The 20,131-nt window shown below is 38.2% G+C and overlaps 1 protein-coding gene across 1 annotated transcript; it reads right to left on the reverse strand.

Moving 5' to 3' along the window:
• Window positions 1–720: 720 nt before the first annotated feature.
• LOC125269295 (NACHT, LRR and PYD domains-containing protein 3-like) lies at window positions 721–17,982 on the reverse strand. Its single transcript, XM_048192197.1, is given in 9 exon segments — window positions 721–1,577; window positions 1,660–1,706; window positions 5,294–5,455; window positions 10,348–10,518; window positions 11,740–13,647; window positions 15,206–15,284; window positions 15,287–15,366; window positions 15,755–15,916; window positions 17,762–17,982. Coding segments are annotated over 8 exon segments (3,153 nt in total). The 5' UTR covers window positions 15,904–15,916; window positions 17,762–17,982; the 3' UTR covers window positions 721–1,020.
• Window positions 17,983–20,131: the final 2,149 nt, after the last annotated feature.

Below are 20,131 nucleotides of genomic sequence, written 5' to 3' on the forward strand. Positions count from 1 at the left end.
CCATGCTGACTTGGGGTGTTGACGCACTTTGCTGCTTCCCAGTCTGCATGAGACATCACAGCGGTAGGTCGCACAAAGTTTTTGCGGTGATTCAATTAAGGCCATGTTTCATGTAACAGCTGAATTCACATGATATATTTGTATGATTGTAATCCAAAACCCCTCTGTGATGTACATTCAGATGTTTCGTTGATTATTTTTCTTTACTTAAGTTACTTTTAATATCTCTCTTTCTCAGCGTTGTGCGTTGCTGCCGCATGCTGTTTGTATGCTGCACAAGTCCTCATATATTGCCATTTGTGTTATACAGAATAAAGTGAGGACCTGATGGCAAGATTTTTCGCAGTCTGTCTTTGATTACGACACAACGCAGAAAACACACCGCTACACGAACACGTGAAATTGGTCCCACATGGAAAAAACCTATATAAACATATATGTTTCAATATAGGTTTGATATAGGTTTTTAATATATGTGACGTATATAAAATTGGCCGTTTTCCTATATTATGTGTACATATATGTACATATATGTGTATATATATATGTGTGTACATATATGTGTACATATATGTGTGCATATATGTGTACATATATGTGTGCATATATGTACATATAATATAGGAAAACGGCCAATTTTATATATGTCACATATATGTAAAACCTATATCAAAACCTATATTGAAACATATATGTTTATATAGGTTTTTTCCATGTGGGAACGGTTACTTTTCTTAAATAAGACATCCTTGATGATGTATGCAGCCTTCAAACGTGACCTCCAGCTTAAATCTTCCTCCAGGTGGCGCTCAGAGACACAGAAAGAAAAAACTCCTGTTGAGCCGCATTCAAATGTCTTTATAGAAACACAATAGAAGTCTGTGGTGTGTCTCATTTAGACTGAAGTCAGTGTGTGTGTTTCTATATACACACTGAAATTAAGATGAGAAGAGAGAAAGAGTTTACAGCTGTGTGAGTTAAAGAGAGAGATAATGTGTTTCTTTCACTCATCTGTGTGTCTCAGTTATTTCTCACAGGAAGATGTTTAATCTCACACAGAGACAATGAACCACCAGGATAAACCCCAAATCCAGCATAGAGGGGTTCAGTGAATGTGCTGTTGAATGTGTGTAAGTGTGTGAGTGTGTGTGTGTCAGAGACGCTGTAGAAGGACAGAGTGCCGGCCGACCAGTTCAGATACACTCCTACTCTGTTAGAGCGACGTGAAGGAGCAGATATTTCTGTGCTCTTATTATTGTGTCTGACAGTAAAAATGTTTTTATAACAGTACAGACTCCAGGACTTTTCATTGTATCCAAGCACACAGTCATCACTCTTTCCTTTCCTGCTGATTCCTTCATACGTCACTGATATATTAACCCATTCGCTCCATTCAGTCTCCCAGTAACAGCGTCCAGTCAGACTCTCTCTACACAGAACCTGAGGATAGCCATCAAATCTCTCTGGATGATCAGGATACGGCTGCTTTTCACTCACACATGTCACCTTTCTGTTCCTCTTAGACAGAGCGAGACGAGTGTTTACTGTGTTTAAATCCAGTGTAAGATCACATGCATCTGAACACAAGAAAAGATTATAACATTTATAACACAACAAAACAATGATAATGATAAAGTTGTGTGTGTGTGTGTGACCTACATTTCTTTGGTCCTGTTGTAATCCTGATCTCTCCTCCATGATCCACACTATAAGCAAAAGTCAATTAATTTACATAATTGACACATTTTTATATAAAAAAAAAGTGGGTATTAAATTGAAAATCTAAACGATCATGATAATTTATCAAAAAAGACAAAATTATATAACATTTTTAAAGGGTTAGTTCACACAAAAATGAAAATTCTGTCATTTATTACTCACCATCATGCCGTTCCACACCCGTAAGACTTGTAAGTGATGGCCTATTTCAAAACACTGCTTCAGGAAGGTTTGGAGCAAAATGAATCAGTGTGTCGAATCCGCTGTTCGGAGCGCCAAAGTCACGTGATTTCAGCAGTTTGGTGGTTTGATTCGATACGCTGATTATAACGCTACGAAGCTTCCTGAAGCAGTGTTTTGAAATTGGCCATCACTAAATAAGTCGTTATTTTGGGGGGGTTTTTGGTGCACCAAAAATATTCTTGTCGCTTTATAATATTAATATTGAACCACTGTACTCACATGAACTGATTTAAATATGTTTTTAGTACATTAATGGATCTTGAGAGAGGAAATGTCATTGCTCCCTATGCAAGCCTCACTAAGTCATCTGATTTCAACTAAGATTTCTTAATTTTTTTTTCCGAAGATGAACAAAGGTCTTACGGGTGTAAGATTATACACACTGCATGATAATGCCTACTTTAATGTCATTTAGGCCTGTATACACTAGCAGGTAACACTAGGGGGCAATGGTGAGCTACAGGGAGTTTCACTCATATGAAGTCAAACTGCCAGTCAGTTAAAAGATTTTTTTTTTTTACAGTCTATGGTTAAAACGTCTCAGCTTATACCTGGGAACACCCTCTGGGTGTGCTGATTGTCTGAAGCCTGTATAGAATCACAGCAATTCATTGACTGATGGCGCGGGCGCCACCCCGACGCTCTTACGTCGCCATCCTATACTGACAAATGCGGCATCTGCTCCTTAGATTTCTCTGACGAAAAAGGCCACTTGTTGGCAGTGCAAGGACCTTGGCAGTGGACGCAGTGCCTCATTCCCTATTCAGAGAACATAGGTTACAGCAGTAACCTTAGACGTTCCCTTTCATAGGTTCACCCGATGTTGCGTGCTATGACGCAATGGAAATGATATGTCGAACACGCCAAGCTAAAGTGCTGCCATATCTGGCATGATGAAAAACCAGATAGCAACCATGGCTGGTTCAAACAGACAGAACCTGGGAATCAACCTGGGAACAAGACCTTGGGCACATATCCTGGCCTGAGTCTTAAGATTATCTTAACTAGACCAGGGGCGGGCATACACGCCTCGCTAATGGAGAGAGCTTGCAAATCCCCAACTCGCTTTAAAAGAACTTAGAGCCAACAAAAGAGCTGACTCCAAGGGCTCAAACAGAGGTCCAATAAGCCCTCTGATGACTGACAGAACCCAAAAGGGAATTCTAGGGGGGCGTGCTGGCTTCAGGCATCGAATCTCAGGCATAAATGCCAAGACCAACCTATGTTTGCCCAGGTGAAATTCCCTTCGAGCAGCAATGGCTGCGACATAAAAACTCAAGAGTAGTAGCAGCTGCCCTCGCAGCAAGTTTTGTCATGCAGGAACTCTAGCACTGAATCCACAGGGAAGTTGACTGGATTCACAGCATGAGCTGAACACCAAGACGACTCATAAACCCTCCACTTGGAGGAATAGAACCTTCTTGTGGAAAAAGCACTCGCGATGGTCTCCTGGACGTCGGCAGTAAGACTAGAGATTAAAGCTAGCGGCCTTTGATGGGCCATACCCACAGCTTCCAAATCTTTTAGACAAAGATGCCATATCTTGCCCTGAAGCTGATGGAGGGGAGTCCAGAAGAAGAATCAGTTCCGAGAACCATGTCTGGGATGGCCAGAATGGGGCTACAAGTAGGAGACAGACCCCACTCTCCCTCACCCTGCACAGAACAGACGGGATCAGCTTGACAGGCGGGAATGCATAGAGTTTCAGTCTCGGCCATGGGTGAGCGAAAGCATCTATGCCCAGAGGCACTGGGGGGCTCAGGGAGAACCAAAGCGGACATTGAGACTCCTGCGACGCAAAGAGGTCCACCTTCGTTCTGCCAAACAAACATTTAACAAATATGGGCTACTGTTTGAGGGTTTAGCATCCATTCCCCCGATCTGAGTTTCTGCCTCGACAGAAAATCTGCCACAAGGTTCAGGGCCCTGGGTATGTGACCCGCTCTCAGGGAGAGAAGTTTGTTCTGAGCCCAAAAGAGGAGACAATGCACATGCCTGTCCAGGGTGCGTGATTGTGAGCCCCTTTGACGATTTATGTGAGACACCACCACCACGTTGTCCATCCTGACAATGACGTGGCGTCCCCTGAGAAAGGGGCGAAAGTGCAGCAGGGCCAGGGATACAGCCCTGAGCTCCAAGCTGTTTATGTGCCAAGAGAGGAACTCTCCCATCCACACTCCACATGCTGGACCGTGCCCCAGCCAGTCAGAGAGGCGTCCGTTGTGATCATTTGCTGATTGAAAACAGCGGCCATGTTGACCCCTTTTTGAAGAGTGGGGCCCGCCATTTCGAAAGGGCGTGGAAATAAACACGCAACACTTTCAACAGGCGAAAAGCCGGTCCTGTCAATTGGACCCCTAAGAGCTTCATCCACCAAAGAAACTGTCTCATGTGAAGCAATCCTAGGGGCAGCACAGGGGAGGCTGTGACAGGTGCTTACAGATACATGATAGCCTAGCCTGAAGCGGGCCAAACATGTAACAAGACTGGAAATCCGGGCAGGAGTCAGACAGGCCTGCATCTGAATGGAATCCAGGTCAACCCCTAAGAACAGTCTGTTGAGAAGGGGCGAGAACAGTCTTTTTGGTATTCAGTCTGAGGCTGCGAGACCAGCTCTCCTCTTTCTGGCTTGAGGGTCAGGAGCAACTCGAAGGAGCTGGAGCAGAGGGCTTGCTGGGCCGCTTCAGCTCAAGACGCCTATGGGGTCGCTGGCGGGGCAATGGGCAACCATGGACTCCCCAAACCGCAGTCAGTGGGGGATGAACCAGGTCACTTCTTCTACTGGCGGACTCCTTCCTACACGAGCAAGAAGAAGCCAAAGAGGTCATTCCCAGAGGGCGTTCCCATTGCGTCATAGCTATGCAGCATCAAGTGAACCTATGAAAGAGAACACACTACTGTGAAATGGTAAGTCAGTCAGTGGTCGTGGACGCTGAACGTCCATGAACGCTGAATGACTTACCATAGTTTACGCCTTCAGCGAGCTGTACGCTGTCCACCATTTTCTCCGCACTTGAGCAGCTGTAGCGACAACAATGTCTGGTAAGTAATTGAGATGTTTTGTTGTTGAATGTAAGAGTAAACATAACAGTCTTCATTTACTGACATCTGAGCTGCTGAACAGCTGAGCCATTCAAAACTGGCTGAGCCATTCTGAGCATGTCTAATGAGACTGCTTTGGTTTAATGGGGATTAAAAAAAAGGAGTGGGTGGATTTTTATATGGACCGCATGCCACTGATGTATGTGTATATATGTGCTGTATGCAGAGATATGAGTTTACACACATGTCCAAACACAAATGACAGGATGATTGTTAGTGTTGAACATACTTGAGTTTGTCCAGTCTGTAGCTTGGATCAGAGAGCAGCTTGAATAATAATTGTCCTGGGTGATTGTAGCTCAGATCCAGCTCTCTCAGGTGTAAGGGGTTTGAACTCAGAGCTGAAGCCAGAAAACAACAGCCTTCCTCTGTAACCATACAACCAGATAATCTATACACAGAAAGAGAGAGAGTTGAATATTTTGTATCAGTTGTAGTGTTGGAAAGTAAAACGAAAGATTGTATCAATATAGTTTAATTTGGATAAAGGGAAAACCCCATTTTTGATTTTGATTTCTATTTACCCAAATCTGACCTGCTATCATGTCATCTAGAAAAAAACAATAGAAACAAATATACTATCTGTGTAATTTATATTTGCTGTGTTTCCTTAAAGTGCCCCTATTGTAGATTTTTGAATGTCATGTCATGTAGTGTGTAACATAGCCCTAAGTTAATGAACATCCTGCAAAGTTTTAAATCTAAAAGTGCACCGTATATTAAGTTATTGTCTCTCAAAAGAGTCAACTCTGAGTCATTTAAATGAGTCATTTGTAAAAAGGAATCCCAAACCATTTCATTGTGACTTCACAATGAAAGATTAGCATATTGCCCGCCCACTTATTGCACGCACAGACACCAGGGAAAACTTGAAACTCGAACATTGTGTTCCTATCATTTTCTTTAACCTAAATACGTTCAAAGAGGGATTTGCAAGCCGGTTGTTATTGAAGGATGGGTCAGTACCCAGTTTATTTGGACCAGCTTCTTATTAATCTACGATTAATAATTGTTGCCACATTTGACAGACTAACTGTTTTGTAGGAAAGAATTTAATTATAATTCCCACAGAGAAAACAAAAAGACTGATGTGCAATCCAACTGAAACAGCACAAGTCTATATGTCCTCTGAGCAAAAATAAATAAATAAAAATATGCGATTAGCAAGGACCAAAATCCAGTGTCTAACATCCACATGACTCAGAGTTTCAGTTCAATGGTCTAAGTAGAGTAACGTTACTGGACTGAAACCTAGGGGTGTGAAGAGACAGGTATCTCACAAGACGAGACTCGAGATTGAGTTCACGAGACGAGAGAAGAGTTTTACACACTATTTTTAAGAAATCCTCAATGGCGAAATACATGACTAGAAAAAAATATTCTGCAGGTGTATTTGAAATGTTTTAACTAATCATCTTGTAATGAATGTCATTTCAGTTCTACTTTTTGAGTATGAATTATCATATGCAGTAAAAGACAACAATACTCAAGTACTGTAAAAGGTTTTGCCACTAACTCAACTGACTGACTTCTCTTCTGTATGATTTCAGTCTCTTCAGACCTTACTGTACATGATTTATGGGCTTCTACAACTTTTGACCTCCTAACTGAACTCCTTTCCACAAACTGATCATAGAAATAAAAACAGTATAAATAAAATGTTAACACTTTACAATAAGTTTCATTTATTAACATTAGGCCTAATGTATTAACCAACATCAACTAACAATGAGCAATATATTTGCTACAGTATTTATTAATATTTGTTTATGTTAGTTAATAAAAATAGTCATTCATTGTTAGTTCATGATAGTTCACAGTGCATTAACTAATGTTAACAAATGAAACCTTATTGTTTGTGCTTAATAAGATTAAGAGAAAACTGTTATTCGTTTTTATGGTAACACTTTACAATAAGTGCAACCATAATCGCACTCTCTCAATATTCAAAGTGCAAATAAGACAAAATTTTCTTTGATACAGAGCTAAGAGATGGTTACAACAACACTGCCCAGCCTAAAATAGCTTTCATATTGAGAGATATCTGTATTCATCAGGGAGCTGCTTTCAAAATGCGGGGTATTGAAATCGCGTTTGAATGCGCGCTTGCGTTTACTTTCGCGATGGCGCGTACTCTGTGAATATGGGGCGGCGCTGCGTCGGCGACCGTTATCCTACTGAATTAAATGTTTTTTTTATTTAAATACAAAGCAAAACGACAGTGGAGGCGTAATGTAAATGTAGCGGTGACATATTCTTTCCTAATCATCCTAACACTCATGGCAATATCACAAGACTACTTTTCGCCTCAACGAGAAATTTCATCACATTTTAGTCTTGCGAGATTTTGTGACACGAGATCTCGTCACACCCCTACTGAAACAATTTATACGGTTCAGTCTGAACATGTCAGTGACGTCTCTGATGTCAGTGCATCCAAATTTTGAGCCAGAGTCCACACATTCTCTGTAGCATGCACAAATACGTATTTAGCCTAGTTGTGTGTGTTGTGTACACTCTGCTCGTAGGTCTCCGGCTAACCAGCTAACAGTAATATGTGTTTGCTCACAATTGTCTAGAAATGTGTTAAATGTTTTTCGTTGTTATTACTTGGAGTTATGATAAATATTACCGCAATACGTTGTTGTACAACTGCAGTGCTTTATCAATACGTTTCTGTGTTGGGCTAACACATATACCATGACTGTTTGAGTGTTTACCACCGAGCTGTGGGCTAGGTCATTCAAAACAACTTATTTCCTCTCTGAGTCTTTATGTTTAGAACAGAGCAGAGCACCATCATTATAATACAATGTAAGTGATGCAAGCACTGTACTGTACTCCATGTCAAACAGCAGATGACATCTGACCATTCACCACAGATTAGCATCACGCAAACGAGGGGTTCAGCAAAATGAATCATTGAGCAAATCGTTTGGGAGTCGTTGAGCAAATAAGGTAAAAAAATAAATGCAGATTTTAAGACAATTAAAGTGTTTTTTTGACTTTGCATGCTTTTAACCCTGTTGTTTGTGACTCCGAAAACAAAAATCGGAACCTTTCAAACGCCATAATAGGGGCACTTTAAGTCTGCTTTAAGTAAAATGTTTCATTTTTCCAGTGTGTCAATTTTTCTACACAGATCACCGATTACAGGTCAGTTTAGCTGGATTAACTCTAGGTTCAGTATTTTACTCAATGTCACAGTGTTGATGGAGCAGAATTGATCTCAGTAACAGTTTCTGTTCATCTCCACTTCTCACAACTTTGACACTTTAATCAGTGAATAAATTATTTTCTCATAAAGTCCTCATTTCTCCTTTACACACACAGTGTCACGATTCCTGTCAGTTCCTGGACTTCAGTTTCCATAATCCTCCCTGCCAGTCACATGCACACATTCCACACCAATCATCAATTGCCACATATAGCTGAAGCACATTATCTGGACTATTTAAGACTCACTCACATACCACCTCATTGCGAAGTTTTGTTTACCACGGCTACAATTCCGAGCATTGTTATTCTCTCTGTCTGCCTGCCTGTTACCGATCCTGTCTGTTACCTGTTTAAGATTCTCTGCCGCCTACCTTTGGACTGTATATTGTTTCCCGACCTGTGAGTGATATCTGCCTGCCTCGACTTCTGCCTGTACTGTGACCACGATTCTGCCTGTCCCTTGCTGTTCCTGTCTGCCCCTGTTCGACCCTGCCTGTTCGACAACGCACTTGCACAATAAAAGCTTGCATTTGGATTCAAACCTGTTTGATCAATCATTACACAAGGGTCTTTAGGGTCCGTTCAGACCCCATTTGATGTTTAAAATATTAAACATTTTAAACAGACCCCATTTGATGATTAAAATATATATTTTTTTTATCTAAATGCACAAAAACAAAACAAAAAAACAACGGGCCTTGATTCAGTTCTTCTGATGGTATGTAAAAAAAGTCACACTCAGGGTCTTCTATATTTAAAAAGAATGGGAAAAGTGAAGAATTAAGTAAAAATCAGTAAATCTGAAGGCCTGGTACTAGAGCACAAATGCAATGTGGAACAAACATGCTCATTCAAATTCGGTACAGAGTTCTCAAATAAACACACTAGAGCAAATACAAACTCAAAGTCTTCAGACCCACTGATGTCTGCTGATATATTACAAAAACACAGTGTGCAGATGTTCTAAAGCAGTGGTTCCCAAACATTTTGGAGTGGAGTACCCCCTGAGGGACAATATTTGTCACCTTATATTGATTTCCCAGTGCATTTTTACTTGTATAAATACCTTTATGAAATGTATATATATATATATATATATATATATATATATATATATGCGCATTTCTATATATATTATGTGTGTGTGTTTTTGTGTATGCAATATATTATATATGTAATAATTGTAAAAACAGAGTACTACTTTTAAACATTAAATGATAACCGCCAATAGGTAGCAGTAAGTCACTGTCTTTATGAGCGAGTCATTCATTCATTCATTCATTCATTCATTCAGAAACGAAGCAAGTGGCTGTATTTATAGCTGTGTCTCATAGAGTGGTGCAGGTATTGCTTTACTTTGTAGGCCAAAATGCAGAATTTTAGCATTTTAGCATTTCCGGTTCCATCGGCCCAAAGTCAATGGGCTTTTCTGTCTAAGATTTTGGTCAAATGGCTGTAATAACGTCTGTGGTGAACGCAAGCTCAACAGAGTTTTACGTTTTATTCTATGACAGTGGTTCCCAAACTTTTTAGAGTGGAGTACCCTCTAAGGGCATTCACTATCCTTCTGCGTACTCCCTGTCTTCCACTTAGACCACACATTTTCCATTAATGGATCATTTTTGCCCCTAAATTGACTTTCCAGTGCATTTATTATCTTTATAAATATATTTACATCATTAATAATGTTTTAAATAAAAAAAAGTTTGATAGTAAAATATGCAATGAAAAAAAAAGTGATTCTTTTACATACTAAAACCGCCAGTAGGTGGAGGCAAGTCTTAATGCGTGAGTCACTGAGTCATTCAGTAACGAACCAAGTGGTTGTATTAATGAAATAATGTCTGTTGTAGTTCTGCTGTGGCTTTTGTTGGAACTATTATTTTGTTGTAAGACTAATACTGACTAATACTGGCAATATTGTGATCCTGAATAGAAAAACATGAGATTTCCAAATCATTCTGATCCGGATTAAACTTTTTGAACAAATCGGCCCAGGAGATCAGCACATCAGAGAGCATCTTTCATTTCATAACCAAGTGAACCTTTATCTGTTTTTCTTACCTCAGTATACCGAGTTGACAGTGTGAACTCTTCAGTCCATCAGAGAGCAGCCTCACTCCTGAATCCTGCAGGTCATTGTTACTCAGGTCCAGCTCTCTCAGTGAGTTTGATGATTGTAGAGATGAAGACAAACTTTCACAGCACTGATTAGTGAGAGTACAGCCAGAGAGTCTGTAACACAGGATGAAATGGGGTTCAATAAAGAGGAAATGGTGGAATATTTTTTTTCTTTTTAGCAAATTGATCACGTCTAATACACTAAAAGTAATTCAGTGGCTTAGAAAACATCACTGTAATAATTTACTTTATTAACTTAATAAAATCTCTCAATATCATTTACTTGATGGTTTGAGTTGAATATACCAAAATAATTGACTAAAAATACAACAGTTAATTTTGTCTACAATTTAGTTATATTTAAGTTTTTTCACCAAAAGAATTTAGTATTTGACTAACAAATTAGTTTTTTTAATATACTTAATATATGTGTGAAATTTCTATCAAAATATTTGAGAATGGAGAATTAAATTAATCTCTTTCAAGAACCACAAATGTAAATCAATATTATTAATCATTAACACACTTAATACAGTAATTTTACTCAATTAAAACAATGCACCCCTCCCCCGCCCTATGACGTGATGACAACTCAATGGCTGAGTGAATGCGGAATGTTTGAATTATCTCCAGTTTCCAGAACAGTTCTCTCTTCTCAGTGTCACAGAATTGGTGCATTTCCTCTGTGAAATTCAGGTTTGTGTATATTTTATTTTATCTATAAAATCATTACTGTGATCATTTAAATAATTTTATTTAAATGTTTCACCAAAAATATTGAGTAAATCAAAGTAAAAGTTTAAATTTTTCATCAGGAGGTGAACTCTGAATATTGACTGACAATCAGGTTATTATAAGGTTATTATAAAACGGATTCAAGACAAGTTAGTCATATATTTGATGCAGATAAAGCTCAGTTTGCTGAAATCACATGACCGCTACACTTTGATTTCTATTCCACAGCATCTGATTCGACAAAACAGTGCAGGGAAATGTTTAAATGAAATAAGAGATCAAAACATTTAAGAATTACAGTAACTGTTCTTGTACATCAAGCAATAAAGTACTTTATCATTCAAGCTCTGATCATTCATCTTCACAGTTTAACACTGTCTTTTGTATTTTGCTGCACTGACATGTTTCTGGATTCCGGTTTGTATTAAAACAGTTTTTTCCTCTTCAAACATTTTCTGATTTTCATTTGTTATAATTTCTTTTAATTTGTTCATTTCTTTCAATTGTTGTAAACAAAAACAATCATGAATTGACAGAGGAATTACAATGTTACTGTATTATAACAAAACAGCTTTTCCAATCACATAAATGAATACTCACAGAGCTTTTCTGCAGTTCACCACAGCTGGTATCAGTCTCCTTCTACCCTCATCTGATGTGTTGTATTTCTTCAGATCAAACTCATCCAGAACCTCCTCTGATATCTGAAGCATGTAGGCAATTGTTGAGCAGTGAGACGGAGAGAGTCGATTCACTGAGTGATTCTCTGATTTCACAAACTCCTGAATCTCTCTGTACAGAGTCTGATCCTTCATTTCCAGCAGACAGAGGAACAGATTGATGCTTCTGTCAGCTGAGAGACGTTCATCACCCTTGATTTTGTCTTTAATGTACTGTGTGATTTCTCTGATTGTCTCTGAGCTGTTCTCTGTGTGTGTCAGTAGATCCTGTAAGAGTCTCTGATTGGACTCCAGTGAGACGCCCAGCAGGAACCGCAGGAAAAGATCTAGGTGTCCATTTTTACTCTGTAAGGATTTATCAACTGCTGCTTTTAGTAGATCATAAAATGAGATTTTCTTCCACTCAAAAAACATATTTAGAAATGAATTCAGTAAATTCTTATTCTTGACTACATGAGAGTAAATCTCATATAAAGCAGCTAGAAACTCCTGAAAGCTCAGATGAATGAAGCTGTAGACTTTCCTCTGATGAATCACAGATTCCTGCTTAAAGATCTCAGTGCAAATCCCAGAATACACTGAGGCATCAGTGACATCTATGCCGCTCTCAATCAGGTCCTCCTCATAGAACATCACATTGCCCTTCATCAGCTGTCTGAAAGCCAGTTCAGCAAGTTTCACAATCAAGTCTCTGTTGGTCTTTAGAAGTTTCTCTGGATCTCTCTCATCATACTTCTGATTCCTCATGTTGATCTGAGTCAGCAGGAAGTGGATGTACATTTCAGTCAGAGTTTGAGGGATTTCTGCACTATCATCTTGTTTCAGGAGGTTTTGAAGCACAGTGGCTGAGATCCAGCAGAAGACGGGTATGTGACACATGATGTGGAGGCTTCTTGATCTTCTAATGTGTGAGATGATTCTGCTGGCTTGATGCTCGTCACTGATTCTCTTCCTGAAATATTCCTCCTTCTGAGGCTCATTGAATCCCTGAATTTCTGTCACACGGTTGATGTATTTTGAGGGGATATGATTGGCTGTTGCTGGTCTGGAGGTGATCCAGATAAGAGCAGAGGGAAGCAGCTCTCCTCTAATGAGGTTTGACATCAACACACCCACTGATGAAGACTCATTCACATCACAAACAACTGATGAAGATTCATTCACACCACAAACTTTCTCATCATCTGAAAACATCAGTGTGATTCTGCTTTCATCCAGACCATCAAAGATGAACACAACTTTACACTCCTTATAAATCTTTGAGTCCAGATCTTGAAGTTCAGGATGAAAGTCCAGCAGAAGTCTGTGAAGACTGTACTGGTGATCTTTAATCAAGTTCAGCTCTCGAAATGGAAGCACAAACATGAAATCTACATCCTGATTGGCTTTTCCCTCAGTCCAGTCCAGAATGAACTTCTGCACAGAGACGGTTTTTCCAATTCCAGCGATGCCTTTAGTAAGAACAGTCTTGATTTTGTCTTTCTCCTCACATCCTGGTTGATGTAAGGGTTTAAAGATGTCATTGCAGTAGATTGGAGTGTCTTGTGTTCTGGCTGTTTTCTCCATCTGTAAAACCTCATGTTCTTCATTCACCCCTTCACTCTCTCCCTCTATGATGTAGAGCTGTGTGTAGATCCTGTTCAGGAGGGTTTGATTCTCTTTGATTCCCTCAAATAAGCTCTCGTACTTGTTCTTCATGCTGGTTTTGTGTTGGTCTCTTACTCTCTGCAGGGCTTCTGTGTCAGGCTTCTTGATGAGGGTTTGGCAGTCAGAGTCAGTACAGGTCAGACGGGGCATCACTGAACTGATCTCATTGCGTCTTTTCACACTGCAGAAACAGTGAGATTAACAGAAAAACTGTGAAAAAGCATTAAAATAAAGAAAATCATTCAAATGTTGCAGAACACCAAACTCGATGTGCTACTATTTAATGACACCACATTCACACAGAAGTGTCAGTTCAGGTAGCGTCTCACTAGCCTCGTGTAGCCAGACCTTCAGACTGACCGCAGAAGGTCTGGACTTCAACGCAGCTTTCATTGGCCAAGGACCAACCAAGAGGACATGTGACTGACATGTGACCAATCAAAGTTTGTTTTGTTCCATGTCATGTTTAAGGGCATGAAAATGTTAAGTCAATGGGTCTAATTCACTAAGCATGCGTACACACAAATTTGTATGTGAAATGTGCTTAGGAACAATTTTAAGAACATATCACAATTCACCAAAAAACTTCGTACTAGAAATCATTCTGAATTTTCGACAAAATATAGGAACAACTGAAAGCACTCGTATGCAAAAAAGCACTACTCTGTATGGCCTTATAATCATGTTAATTTTTATAAATATGAAATTTACTTCTAACAAGGCTATAATTATTTTAAAGTATGTTACATTCATTTTATATCCATATATACAATTATATAATAAAATTATTAAAAACGATTTAATCTTAAATACATTCAATCATACAATGATTACATTCAGCAGCAAAGTTTCTCTGAATAACGCAGATATCTGCATATGTACAGCTGGCCCATGAGAGGTCTGTAATCTGGGTCTGTATGGAAGGTGTTCATTGTGAGAACTGGTGAGAAAGGCACACTTGGCATTGCTCAAGGATTGAGCGTGATGAGAGTGATCGTAAGCCTGTTAGGAAAGCCCTTATATGGACATGGTTTTGGCGTGTTTTATGCAAATGACTAACCTTGTGCACACGGAAGCTCATGTAGAATACTCCAAATTCACTAAAATAAGAACAAGGTTAAGAATAAATTCATGTGCGCACTCACATGTTGTGAATTAGGCGAAGATTTTTCATGAGAAGTTCTCCTGTGTGTACAAATACGAAATAATCCATGCAATTATTAGTGAATGAGACCTAATGTCCCTACAACAACGGACTGGCATGCATCTAATAAATTATTCATTTAAGAACGTTGTTCAAGTTTACTGTAATGGAGCCGCGAACTTTGTGATGTCTGAGGCTGACTTGCATCACACTAGCTGTTTAGAAACAAGTCAATTTTGGAAGAGAATGTAACACATATCAACTGTTTTTCTGTACAGTGTCTTCATTTAATTTCAAAAAGCTTTTTTTAAACGGAGCAATCATAATCGGCTAAAGATGATAATGAGATGCCAGCCTTTGCATCCTTTACCTTTAAGATAAAACATGTCTGTAGTTTCATGATTCATGATTATCTCAGATGATTTATACTATAAATTCTGATTACTAAGTTACTCAAGGTTTGATTCTATGACTGATACTGTTTCCTATATAATGCAGTTAAGTGATGCACTGCAGATGTCTGATAGACAGATAATATGGATAATGGACATATAATACAGAACATGGCTTACCCAAGTAGGTTGTGTATACTCACTCAGGGTCAGAGGTCACTGCTCCATCACTGAGATCAGGAGGGATTCCCATGGATGCATCACTGTTCATAGACACACAGCTGGTTCTGGAGAAGCTGCTTTATGTGTCTGAATATCATTCTCATCCTCTCTCTTCTTACAGAGACTCATTTTGCAGGCAGTGCTGCAGAAAACAAGGAACAAAATAAAGGAAGAATAATCAAAAAGAAAGACACAAAAAATATCTTGGATGTGTCTGACCAATCTGTCTAAATGTGATTTCATTACGGGATGATCCAAGCAAGTTTGCACACTTTTGACTCCAGAGAATATTATTTTTTGAAAGTCTTGAGTTTATATTAGTTTGACTGCAAAAGCCAGGGTGAATTCAATCAGCGATATTCATCACTACCAAGATGAACATAAATATAATAGTGATGAGTATTGCTGACAGAATTCACCCTGGCTTTTGTTTGTTCAAACCTCCAAACTTCATCCACTTCATAAATCCATTCTGTTCTATAATCCAGTCATTCATATACAGCTTTTCTATTGCTGTAGTTCATACTCACTCAGGGTCAGAGGTCACTGCTCCATCACTGAGATCAGGAGGGTATCCCATGGATGCTTCACTCTTCATAGACACACAGCTGGGATCTGGAGAAGCTGCTTTATGTGTCTGAACATCATTCCCCTCCTCTCTCTTCTCACAGAGACTCATTTTACCAGCAGTGCTGCAGAAATAGACAATAAACTGAATATGAGTGATTTAATTATGAGTCATATTATGTGCAAGTGGAATAATGATAAATCAGGGGAGCGCCATCCATATAAGCTGCGAATGCTCATGGACTAAAGTAATTAAAACTATAATTACTATAAAATTCCTTGTCATTTGAGGTGTAACAAAGCTTACATAATAAAATGTTGGTAATACATATGCAACTGTCTGACATTTATTTATTTGCCAAACAAATAATTTTCTGTAAATCTGTGCCAGGGTTTCGGGTAGGATCCAGAACAGTTTTGGCGCCTACACTCTGTAATGCATTGCCATCGTTGTTCTGTGTTCTCATTGGTTCACTGGCATATGGAGGATTTTATCTGCAAGAAAAGCTGTCGGCGAATGAAGAATGTATTTGATATAAAACTAACCAGACAAAATCAAATAAAAAACTCACAACTTAAACTATTTTCTTAGTATTTCATTTTCTCCATATAGGGAAATTAATTTTTTACGAAAACTTATAAACCGTTAAAGACAGAGCAACTGTAACTATCTAAGGGTTGTTAATGATAGTATATGCATTTGTTAAAGTCATCAAATTGCATTAAATACTTTTTTTTTTAAAGAATACTCATATTTATTATAAATAGTATTTTACTTATATTTTATTTATAATAGACTAGGCATATTTAAATGTACTATAGTACTATATTTAAAAATAAGTATTTATTACACTACAAGTCTATAATATTTGTTATATTGTAGCCTAGAGCTGCACAATTAATCAGTAAAAAATTGTGATCTTGATTCAAAACACTGGCGTGACCTTATTCCTTAAGAACAGCGATCCAGCTGTCTATTAAACCTTTCTTTGACAAGTATAATGACAGTGAACATTTTTCAGCCACACAGTGTTATTATTTCTGATACAAACATTCAAATTATCACAGAAGTATATAAACATTTATAGTTTGAATATAATCACTACGGTAGCAGCGAGCAAAATACAATAAAGCACCTTTTGAAAGTAACTTCAAATAAAGTTTTGATTACATCATTATACCAGCAGGTGGTGACAAGTGAATGTTTTGATATTGAATCATTTATTCAAGAGATTCATTCAAAACACTGCATGTCTCATTTCAGAGGCACTCAGCATTAAAGAAGAATCAATAGGAGTTCTAGAATTGTAGTACTAAAAGAATCAATCTGAGTGTTTGATTAATTTATGACAGAATTGTGATCTTATGAACTTTTACTTCCAGATTCCTTCAAATCAGCCTTGATTTTGTGAACAGCTTAGATTCACAGTCAATAGAGCAGCCCTGATGAGCTCATTTCATCTGAAAAATCACTTCACATTTACAGCAATTACTGTAGGACTTATGGATTATGGCTTTATTAAACTATCTAGTATGCAGATACATTGTCACAGGATAGTTCTATTTTTGTTATTATATTTCTTTGTGACTGCAAAAGCCAGACTGAATTTGATCAGCAGGTGCTTTCCATCGAACAGGGAATGTTCTCAGAACTTTGGTGAATGTTCTGTAAAGGTTAGAGAATTACTACTTGTTTCACAATGTTCAGAGAAGTAACATTTCCTGATAAAATGGAATGTTCCTGTTCAGATAACCACAATATTGTTTTTTAAAACATTTTGAACATTCAAAATACATTCAGAAATAACATTTACAACTTATTGGGAACATTAGCAAAACAATCAAAGAACTTATTTGTGTTAGCTGGGTTAAAGGCTACTTTTACACTACAAAAGGACAGAAATATAAGTATTTACACAAGCAGATAATGGGTTACCAATGAATCCAGAAATGTGTTTGTTCAAACCTACCTCTGTCTCAACAATGAAGAACATCAAACACAAACTTCCTTCAGTTCATAAATCCATTCAGTCTCTAGATAACAGCATTAAACTGTTCTGTTCTCAAACTGATTCATATTATTCACAAACAGCTCATGTTCTTCTTCCACAAAATGGAGTCTGCATGTAAACAGTGGCTGAATCTAAAATGACACTTCAATGAACTTTCGGTCTTGTGGACTTTACAATGGCAGCCGCGTGCGCGTGTCCGAGAGTCCACGAGACCGTTGGGTGTCCCATTCATCATTAGGTTTCAGAAGGGTGCTCACGAGCGCGCCCTCGATGCGCACTTCAGCTGAACCCAAGAGGCGAAACTCTGGTGCGTTTTGGGTAACAGCCACTAGGTGGCGCTTCGGTAGCGCGGCAGCCATTTTGGGGTGAAAACATTTTACACACCCAAAATCGGCGAATCTCACAGCCAAATCAGAAACGCAATAGAAAATATCTCAAATTCATTCAATTTTATGACTCCAAGTAAATGTTGTATTGTCTTAGTCTATGTTTTATGTTATCAGTTGTGGAATCCAGCCATTACACATCTGAGGTAATGTAGTTAGCCTACTTTATTGAGTATTTCCATTTTATGCAACTTTACATATTAACAATAGTAAATTAATAATTAATATATACGTTTTTACGAAATATATACGTTTTAATCCCCTGGGTCACACTATACATAATGACCTTATAGAACATGATGCTGTGTCTGTTATCCCATAATTGCCACTTTTAGACACAGTGGCTGTGTTTCTTGCTTTAATAATATAAGACAACACTGCAAAAACAGTCAAGCTGTTATTTTCTGTTATATATTTATTGTCCAACATTCCCATCTATTCTGATGCATGTCCTTAATTTAATTTCATATGCTGGTATTAATTCAGTGTTTATAATGCTTATACTTGAACTTCAACGAATTTTAACCCAAACTGACTGGTTTCTAGAGAGCAGGTTTTGTGAAAAAAGTGGAAGACTTAAACACAAAGTCCATAAAATAAACCATTAAAAGGATTTGATGATAGCTAGTGATAGTATTTTATTCTGTGTTGTCATCATTCAGGGTCTATTTTAGCTTTAATGTACTTTTTTTTTTCAACATTAAATTAACAAAGCAGCTGATATTGCCATAGAAACTGTGAGCACTTTCACTCCAAAATGGCGGAAGCATAGGGCTGCTGCTGGGCGCTGGGGTTTCAATGGAACTGTTCAGTTTCACTTCTTGTCAGTATAAGTTCTTTGCCCTTGGCCTATGGGGTTAGATTCCCGCCAATAGTATTGAGGTCACGGATCAAAATATAATAAGCATAAATCGAAAAATTAAAAGCGCATTTAAAAAAATAACAAGCATGAATCAAAACTTTAAACACATTAAAATGATATTGCACAAATCTTAAACTTGTGATTGTGTATTCTTAAAAGTTGTTTTTCTTGCTTTTATTACTCTATACTTTGTGCTCTCTCACATTTTCTGCTCATATTTTACTCTTTTGTTCATTTGTGCTGTTTTTCTCTTTGCTCTTCTTTCCATGTTACGCTCTTCCATTTCCAAAATGTTGCAGTTCGAGTTTCATCTAAATTAGGCCGGGCTTAAGAGTCACCATTGGTCCACTAGTTCTAGATTGATTGACAGCTCCTCCCCTAACCAATCAATCGAAGAGAGGGAGATGACATCACTTCAATGCGACTCATGGCTACTGATGCTCACACTCATACAGGGGAAGATCAAACTGTCACAGCTGGCAATTTCTGAGCTGGGGTAAACTCTTTCTGTGGCAGGACACCGTTATACTGTATATGTGCCTGCAACTCGACCCGTCACCGGTATATACGTTTACTGAATGGATTTCAGCTTGAAAGTCCTTGTAAAGTTTCAAATTAAACAGTTATATTATGCACTATATTATGCACTAGATATTATGCAGCAACATGGTGGTCTGCCATTGGTCGAGACGAGAGATCGAATCAAACTCCTTCACCTGGAGGAGAGAAACACATTTACAGATCAAAATGAGTGAAAACTCCTGATGAGATGATTATGATTGATATTCTACACATTTGTAGCGATTCTGTGATGTTTGTTCCACAGCATGAACAGATACAATCTTGAATGCAATGCATGTTTGACAAATGCATGAATATAAATGACATAGTGGCTAGTTGTCACACCTTTTTCTCAATTATTTCTTAAGAAAGTTAATTTCTGTATAGTCTTTTCAGCAAAATGAAATCTATTATGAAAGACAAAATAATAAAAACAATAGCAACAATGTGAGATGTAACATACAAAAATATTATTATCACCTATTTTTTTTTTTTTTTTAAAGAAAGTTCAAATAAAAG

The sequence above is a fragment of the Megalobrama amblycephala genome, linkage group LG5, assembly GCF_018812025.1.
Source record: "Megalobrama amblycephala isolate DHTTF-2021 linkage group LG5, ASM1881202v1, whole genome shotgun sequence".
NCBI lineage: Eukaryota > Metazoa > Chordata > Actinopteri > Cypriniformes > Xenocyprididae > Megalobrama > Megalobrama amblycephala.